At 51.1% G+C, this 9,328-nt stretch overlaps 1 protein-coding gene across 1 annotated transcript in view; it reads left to right on the top strand.

The window, feature by feature from the left end:
- ZC3H18 (zinc finger CCCH-type containing 18) overlaps window positions 1-9,328 on the top strand; it is a 68,295-nt gene that overhangs the window by 10,357 nt on the left and 48,610 nt on the right. Inside the window, exons 3-4 of the mRNA XM_025369895.1 lie at window positions 7,021-7,105; window positions 7,957-8,028. Coding sequence (XP_025225680.1) covers window positions 7,021-7,105; window positions 7,957-8,028 — 157 coding nt within the window. The remainder of the gene's footprint in view (window positions 1-7,020; window positions 7,106-7,956; window positions 8,029-9,328) is intronic.

The following is a 9,328-nucleotide window of genomic DNA, read 5'->3' on the forward strand; positions in this document are numbered from 1 at the left end:
GACGGCCTCCAGTGCCCCGCATTCCCCACAGGTCTGTGCTCCTGGACACCAGCACAGGTGGACCTTGCTGTGCCACATGCTGAGTGTGACTGGGCAGAGCAGAGTGCACTCCTGTTGTGGGGGCAGCAGGCCTCTGCCCAACACGGGCAGTGCTGTGAATGCTGCGTTCAGCCCCCGTGAGAGCACATTTGACTTCAGGCCCCTGGGTTGCTTGCCCCAGGGGCTCCCGTAGCCTCCTCTTGTTCCCACACCCAGCGGTGTCTCAGGCTCCTCCATCCTTTATGTGTCAGCCTCAGCATTTGAGTAGGCTGTTTCTCTGTTGCCCCTGCCTGTCCGTCGTGGCACAGGTTCGTGTGTGTGTGTGTGTGTGTGTGTGTGTGTGTGTGTGTGTCTGCCTGCTGCTTCCCCTACTCCCAAGAACATGTTTCCTAAGACTGGGGGCTACCTGGCTAGTTCCCCTATCTCCCTGGGGGCTGGCACATGGTGAGCAGCTAGTCAGTGGAGGAAGCCCACTTGCCCAGGGCACACTGAAGGTGAGAGCCTTTGTAACGTGAAGCGGCAGTGAGTGGAAAGTCACACTCAGGAGCCCGTCACAGATGGAGGGGAGTTCACGTGAGCAGCATCAGCCCTCCACCCTGCGGGAAGGACCCAGCAGAGGTACGCGCCACGCCATCCTGTGCATGAAGGGCTGCCAGTCCGGCTCCTTCCAGCTTTTTCCTCCTCTTGGGCCCAGTTCCAAGCCTGTCGTCCACTCTTGTATCTCTGTTGCATCTCCACCAAGCATACCTCCTGTGCCTGCCTCTCTCGGAGGCCCTGCTGCATTCCTGCACCGCACCCTGCTCCCTTCTCTGTCTCTGGCTGCGTTTCTCTGATGTACTGGGAGCCCTGGGGTGTGCTGGGTCCATGAGCAGTCGGCTTCCCACCAGGTCTTTGGCTAAGTCCCCTTTCCTTTCAGTCCCTGGAAAGCAGCCTCTGCGTGTGTTGGAAAGTGTCCTTTCTAGAAGGCCTTTTTTCTCGTTGCCTTCAGGCAGAGCCCTGGTGTCAGGTCAACTACCCGGATGTTTCTCTGTGGAAGAGGTGTGCTCTTTGGCCTGTACCTTCGCAAATGGATGTTTGGGAGGCCTTATAGCATTCCACATTCCAGCAGGATCTTACCGGCCCAGTTGGGAGAGGGGCTGCTCCGCCCAGAGGCTCTCGTGGCCTGCCCCTTGGCACCCTGGTTTACTGGATGCCAGGAACAACTGAGTGGCAAAGTCTAGAGAGCCATTTGATTTAACATTCTCTTCTTTTTTCCTTAATTTTGTAATTTAATTTTTATTGCTTTTAATTTAAAAAATAGAGATGGGATCTCACTATGTTGCCCAGGCTGGTCTTGAACCCTTGACCTCGAGTGATCCGCCCACCTGGGCCTCCCAAAGTGCCAAGCCACTGCCCTGGCCTGATTTGTCATTCTTTTTCAGAAGCGCTTTCTCTTCTCTTGGCACATGTCCCTTTTAGATTTTGGGTCACTGGTACAGGTGAACTGATTCTGGGGTACACTTTCCTTGATTGGGACATCAATTTGTACAATAAGCCCTTGAAATTCATTGTCTAAACCACATAGCTTGTGCCTAAGGCCTTGAATCTGTGTGTGGCGTGCTGCCAGAACACCCTCAGATACAAGTATCTTCTAGAAGTGCCACTGGCCCACGTGGTGCGGAGGAAAGTTTCCAGGACCAGCTGCTTGCAGCACCTGGCTCATTTGTGGTGTGGGTGAGGGTGTCCCTGACGCCAGCTTACCTTCAGTCACTGATCTCTTACCTGTTCAGGAAGCGGCATGGCAGACAGCCGGGTGCAGCAAGGCCTTGTGTTTCTGCTCCTGCCATCCCCCTGAAGAGTGTGTGGAGCCCACCCTGACCCACTCATGCCATGTGGCAGCCTCTCTTTTCTTTCTCCTACACATCTAGTCCCTCCCCAGAACCACCTTTCCTGCTGGGAGATGACAAGCTCCTTCCAGCCTGGGGGGCTCTGATTTGCCGTTACAGTTTAGAGGCCTGGCCTGGGTCTGTCCACCCGCTCTTGTGCTCACTCCGTGCTCTGTGTTTATATCTGACTTATCATTTGGTTAGCAGACTTTCCGTCACCTGGAGCACACTGGCCCTTGGAAAGGGTAGGGTGCCCATTTTATTCCATTCTCCTCTTATTGAGGACCCCCTACGTTTGTAGAGTGGCCTCCCAGCCAGCCAGCAGCACAGTGGACTGCGTCCCGCGTGGGTGGGCCACATGACTCCTGTCATCATTGGTAGCTCTCAGGCCACCTTTTGGAGCATTTTCTTTGCACATGGTCTTTAGTATTTTATCCTGTTCAAATAATCCAGGTTTCCTTTTTTTTTTTTTCCCCCCCCCCCCACAGAGTCTTTCTCTGTTGCCCAGGCTAGAGTGCAGTGGTGCAATATTGGCTCACTGCAACCTCTGCCTCCCGGGTTCAAGCATTCACCTGCCTCAGCCTCCCAGGTAGCTGGGATCACAGGCGCCTGCCACCGCACCTGGCTGATTTTTGTATTTTTAGTAGAGACAGGGTTTCACTGTCTTGGCCAGGCTGGTCTCGACGACCTGACATTGTGATCCACCTGCCTTTTATGTCTGGATCCATGAGCTCTTCTGCAGAAGAGCTTCTCCAGCGAGCCTCATGGCTGTGGGTTTCCTCTCCAAGTGGGGTTCTCTTCTGTGTCACTGATAAGGTGCCAAGCATACCCATTCTATTGCCAAAGCCCAGGAAGCAGCGGCCTGTACCACACTTGGGAAAAGGGCCCCATAGCATCAGTAATAGGCTCAGAGGCCTTCTGTGCCTCTTAGCGTGGTTAGTGTTCCGCATAGAAACGTGAAAACGCGCAGGCCACCGTTCTTACAGCGCTGAGGCCTCAGAAGCTCTGAGAACTGAAACCTTTTCCTCACCTGGTAGCAGACCTGGCCCAAGCTGACGTGAGGCTGCTCATAGCTTCGTGCCTCCCCTGTTGTGGGAGGGGTCCCGAGACTTCTGCCCAGAATTGCTGTGTACCTCCCAGGCTACTGTTTTAGACCCAGAAATAGAGAGTGTTTCTGAATTCTCAGAACACACCTGACCCCACAGGTTTCAGATAAGGAATGATAGACCTGTGTTTTCACCCCCATCCTATAGACAAGACGCCCAGGATTCAGGAGGTTATAGTTGGCCTGAGTGGCCGTGCCAGGTTGTGCCCGGGCCCGCTGCTCGGCTTCCTCTGGCACAGCAGCTGCACGCAGTGGCCCCCTTTCCTTTTCTGCCTTTGTACAGAAGCTCCAGTGTGAAATAACTGTTTTCTTGTTGTGTAAGTAATACATGCTCACAGGGTTCTTTTCTTTCTATCTAAGAAAGGAGAAGAAAAGGCTGCACAAAGAAGAAAGCAAAAATCACCGGTGTCATTGCTCCGAGTTAATCCTGTTGAGCACATTACCAGTGAGGTGTTTCCTTTGAAATAGAGGACTCATGCGCACTTGCAGAGTGCTTGCTGCTCATGCTTTCAGCACGGTGCGCGTGGCCTCTCGGTGCAGCATTTTCCTTCAGCCCACAGCAGCCTGCTCTGGGGCACCTGCCCTGTTGTGTAGAGGGGAATGCGAGCTTTGCAGATCGGGTGACCTGTCCACACTCACAGTCACGACAGCCTGGACCTAGGATTTGAATCTGGGCCTTCTCCCCCACTGCATGTAAATTTTATAAAGGCTTTTAAAATTGGAGTAGATGATGCACTCAGCCTGGTGTCCTTTATCCACATGTGTATTTCCCCTGCGGTGAGGAAGCACCAGCAGGAGTGTGCCTATGGAAACCCAACCTCAGATGGGTGCACTGAGGCCTCTGTGCCTCCTTAGTCTCACCCTCAGCATCCACGTCAACTTGGCCTGTCCCAGGTGGTATGTGCTGAGAGCCCCACGGGCACCATCCATTTTTAAGCCAGTTTGCAGCTAGCTGGTCCACTCAGGCCCCCCTTGTCCTCTGCTTCCTACTCTCTGTGGCTCGGGTCACATGAGCAGAAGGCCATCAGCGTGAGGGAAACCAGGAGGCCCGGAGTTCCTGCATACCACACGCCCAGTGTGACCATCTCAGACAACTTCAGCTCTGGGTCCCTGTCTTGAGTTTTCTTTGCATGATACTTATAACTTGTTTTAATTATCCATTGTTTAGTGATTTCTTTCTTTATTTTGGGAGGTTGAGTATTTTGTTATTTACACATGTAGAGTAAGAATAAAAATTGAGCACGGAGGCCAGATGTGGTGGCTCACACCTTTAATCCCAGCACTTTGGGAAGCCAAGGTAGGCAGATCACCTGAGGTCAGGAGTTCAAGACCAGCCTGGCCAACGTGGCAAAACCCCGTCTCTACTAAAAATAACAAAAATAGCCAGGCGTGATATCGGGCACCTGTAATCCCAGCTACTCAAGAGGCTGAGGCAGGAGAATCGCTTGAACCTGGGAGGTAGAGGTTGCAGTGAGCCAAGATCGTGCCACTGCACTGCACTCCAGGCTGGGCGACAGAGCAGGACTCTGTCTCCAAAACAAAAAAAAAGGCATGGTAATCATCCATTATTTAATAGACCATTGTGTTAATGGTGGTTACTTGAAAATTCACAATATTATATTGCTGAGTGATTGATGGATTATTTTTGTTTGTTTGTTTAACTAAAAGAGGGGCCATAAGCCCAGCACACCAGTATGTACAGCCCCTGGTCCTTGCAGATGTAGAGGCTGGATGACTGGGGTCAGTGTGTAGACTCTAGTCTGTGTTCCTTGGGTTGAAATGATGTCTTGCGCCTTCACTATGCAACTGTAGTCTGTTTCCTGATCACTTGTAGTAGCTACAGGGTCCTTCCTCCAATCTTAAGGTGGTTACATTGTTCTCCTTTTTTGCTTCTGTGAATGTTAATGGTTACATCTTTGCAGAAACAGTGCTCCCTCTGGTCTAGTTTGTTTGCTGTTCATCCTGATGCAGAAAAGCCCTTCTCACCACTTCCACTCCTGCACACTCACTTCCAAGTGAGGCAGGCAGATTGGAATGGATTTGAACTTTCCAAATGAGTTTTGTTTTTCTCATGGGAACAAAGAATGTGTTCTCAACTTAGATTTGATCTTACGTAGAATACCACGTTAAGATTTTAGGGCAGTGCTCATTACTGTAAGAATAGTAGTAAAAAGAAGACACAGGCCGGGCTCAGTGGCTCAAGCCTGTAATCCCAGCACTTTGGGAGGCCGAGGCAGGTGGATCACGAGGTCAGGAGATCGAGACCATCCTGGCTAACACGGTGAAACCCCATCTCTACTAAAAAATACGAAAAACTAGCCGGACGAGGTGGCGGGCGCCTGTAGTCCCAGCTACTCGGGAGGCTGAGGCAGGAGAATGGCGTGAACCTGGGAGGCGGAGCTTGCAGTGAGCCGAGATCCGGGCGCTGCACTCCAGCCTGGGCGGCAGAGTGAGACTCCGTCTCAAAAAAAAAAAAAAAAAGAAGACACAAACTAAAAGACCACAGAAGAGAGGCATGCTGTCACTTGGCATAAATTAAACATGCCTTCTCTGATCATTTCTTTTTTTTTAATTGGTTATATTTGATCATTTCTTTAAAAAGTGATTCTGCTGGATCACTTAAGGGATATAACCCTCAGGAATCTGTTCTTTTCCTTATAAAATACTTTTTAATAACCAAGTATCTTTGAGCCAAAAAATGTTACAAATATTTCAGCTGTAAAAGTTTGGGTTATCATAAATCCAGGGCTTGGTTTCAGCATTTTTTCATTCAACAGATAATTATGGACTGTTTATTGTGAGCCAGATGCTGCCTGGACCCAGCAACTTGGTTGTGGGCCTGCCCTGTCAGACATGGGCCTGCTCTGGTGGGGCACAGGGTTCGGCCAGGCGAGTGGTGGTGTCGTTAACAAAAGGATGCTCAGGTGTGGCTGCAACACCTGCAGGGCCTGGGGCTGCGAGGACCTGTCGTGGGGGGAACTCAGGGAAGACCACCCCAAGGAAGGGGGCTCAAGCTTCTGTCTGAAAGTGAGTTAAATAATCAGGAAGAGGAGAGGGAAGAATACAGTCAGACCTGGAATTGGGAAAGGGCGCTTCGCACTGTGAAACGAGACCGAAGGAGTTGAGGAGGGAATGAGAGAAGCCCGTTAGAAAGTAGTTTTTACCAGGCTGGGTGTGATGGGCAGGGGTGCAGAGTGCAGGAGACAGGGAGGGGATCAAAGGGGGCTGCATGGGACCAGGGAGATTGGTTACGCTAGGGCTGGCTGAAGGAGGCCCGGGTTGGGGTGATGAGTACTTCCATCCTGAATGGTCCTGTGTCAGGGATGTCAGGTGGACAGCTGGTGCCCACGTGGGCTGGGGTGGTGTCAGGAGGGGTCTCAGCTGCACGTCCGTGGGAACAGGCCCTGGGACAGTAGGTGGCTTGGGGAGAGCACCAAGCAAGGGTCAGGTTTGGCTGTGCATCCGAGTCCCTGCGGGTGAGGCCCAGCTTAGAGCTCCTGGGTTGTTCTAAGACTTGACAGCCAGGGTGAGGAGCTGGCTGAGGATGAGCCTCCAGGCGGGCCACTCTTGGCTGCTGGCATCACTGCCCCGAGGCACCCAACTCCTCCCCTCCCCAAGAATTGTAAGAGGAAGTTTGTGTTTAAGGGACATAAAATAATTTGTTCTCCAAATTTTATTTAAATGTTAACAGTTTTAAAACCCTGAGGTGTCACTATTTCCTGCCCAGAGTTGATAGTTAAGAGAAACGTCATGAGAGCTGCTCTGTAGAGTGCCCGTGTGCTGCATGGCGTTCCTCCTTGGTGTTGCGGCGGGATGCTTGGAGCTGCCGGGCGCGCTCTGATCTTCCCTGCTGTGCAGATCTGGGACCTAAGGTTTGGAAAATTGACGTGAATTCAATTCCTGTCACAATATCCAGGTCCCACACCAGGCTTCCTGCCCCTTCTGGTTTGGAGAAAGCAGTGCTGATTGATAGATGCCTCCCCCACGTTCAGATGGTGTTCTCTGTTTCAGGATGATGACCTGGAAGAAGGTGAAGTGAAGGACCCCAGTGACAGGAAGGTGAGACCTCGTCCCACCTGCCGGTTCTTCATGAAAGGTAACTGTCTGCGTGTGGGGCCTTCTCGCAGTCAGCTGGGGCCCCAGCTTCTGGGGCTGTGGTGCTGGCTCACCTTGGCAGGCCCTGCGCTGCTCAAGGCAATTCTCTGGGCAGACTGGCTAGGTAGTGGTAGTGGTGGCAGTGGCAACATTGATGGTAAGCCATAGGCCCTTGTATTGGTGCTTTCATCACTTTAATGACTGCCTTGGTGGGAGCAGCCTGGTCATTCTCATTCTCACACTGGTGGCCCCAGACCCTTCCGATCGCAGCAGACCCATAACTACAATGCAGATGGCATCAGTCATTTTTCAAAGTGGTCCTTTTCATAAGGCCGAATGTTCTAGACACCAGAATTAGCATTTTCCCCACCTCTGTAGAGATGGCCCCTTTTCCTGTAAGATGTGTCCGAAGCGTTTGTTGGTGTGGAATGGATTTCGAAATGGCCAGAGATGGCCACTGAAGGCAGCAGGGCTCTCTCCTGTAGAAGTAATGGTGTGAGTTCAGGAGCTGCAGCAGGGGGCGGTGTAAGAAAATCTTGTCAGAAAAATCTGGGCTAACCCATTTTAAAATGTGGCGGAACTCTTTAGCCTGATGATGTTAGGGCTTTTTGTTTCGCTGCTTAATGTCTTGGGGGATTCGGAAATGGAAATGAGAATTTCCAGCTTGTAAGGGTATCTTTGATGTGCAGCAGTAGTTTTGGTGTATTTCTTGTAATTGAGCGTTCCCCTTGGAGAGGTGGGAAGATGTTTTTCTCTCTCTCAATTTTGCTGTAAGCCCATAGATGACTTTGTCACTGCCAGCCTGTGTGTGCCGTCTAAAGCTCACAAGAGCTTCCTGTACTTCTTTTCCAGATGTTGTGACACCATTATCCACTCTTCTTCCACCAATATCCAATTCCATACCATTCAGAGGCCAGGTTAAAGGTACAAAATACGCTATATTCACTCTCTTCAGTACCTTAAAGTCCCCCTACTCCAGAGGCCAGACTTCCTTCTCCTGGATCCAGAACACAGCTGTGAAGCCAGAGGAAAGGGGGTCTTTGAGGGGCAGAGAGCTGTTCGCAACCTCCTTAGAGGCACGTGAGCCAATCGAACATCGGGGACAGACAGGACACACCCTTGAGGTGTGGCAGAGTCCCATCATTCAGAGGCAGGCTGTGCTCTTAGAGCAGCCGAGAACGCCCCTGTGCAAGAGATGACCTGATGATGTGGGGCTCATGGGAACCCCGGGTCAGGCTCGCTCCTATGGGTGTGTGCTTGCTTGGTTTTGCCAAGCAAAAACAGTTGACTCGCCCAAGTCACACGTGCATGTGAGGAGCCCCCACTGGGGAGAGCCTGTGTGGGCAGTAGACTTAGAGCTGTAGATTGTCACAGACACTGCTAAGAATGCAGAGAAATGTGCAGTAGATTTTGGAAAGTAAACTTACAATTTTTTAAAAGCTTTGGTATTTGCAGTGTCGGTATTTCAGAAAATTTAAGCAGACCTCTTTTTTATAATAGTGTGGGAATTAATGACATCAGTGTCGCAAATTTCTGTATGAAAGTGATGGAGAAAAATCTGTACACATGTATGTGTACACATTTGCAGTCATTTTGAATCAGCACCCATCACAGTGCAGTGCTCTGGTCTCTGGGTGGCAGTGTGACTCAGAATCTTGGCCAGCCAGTCGGCATTGGCCTTAGGTTCCGACAGCAGGAGGCTGCAGCATCAACCAGGGCAGGGAGACTTTGGACCAGGAGCTCGGGGCTCACTGCTGAGCTAGTTCCAGAATTTAACAACAGAAGCACAAAACAGATGAAGAAAGATCGTTACTGGAACTCTTCATTCCCTTCACTGAGAGATGCCTGGATGAACACAGACAGGATCCTGTCTCCCTGCACATCACGTGGGTTGGTCAGAATTGGAAGGTGGTGCCCCCAAAGTTAGACTAAGTACTGAGTTTGGGTTTCAGTGAGTGAGACCATGTGGAAGGTTTCTACAGTCAAGAAATCAGTTTGAGACCAGCCTGGGCAACATGAGACCTTGTCTCTACAAAAAATGAAAAATTAACAGGGCCTGGTGGCACGCACGTGTAGTCCCAGCTACGTGGGGAGTAGGGGGTGGGTGCTGAGGGGGGCAGATCACTTGAGCCTGGGAGGTTGAGGCTGCAGTTGCGCCATGATTGTGCCAGTGTTCTCCAGGCTGGGCAACAGTGAGACTGTCTCTTAAAAAAAAAAAAAAAAG

Source organism: Theropithecus gelada, chromosome 20 (genome assembly GCF_003255815.1).
Source record: "Theropithecus gelada isolate Dixy chromosome 20, Tgel_1.0, whole genome shotgun sequence".
NCBI classification, from domain to species: domain Eukaryota; kingdom Metazoa; phylum Chordata; class Mammalia; order Primates; family Cercopithecidae; genus Theropithecus; species Theropithecus gelada.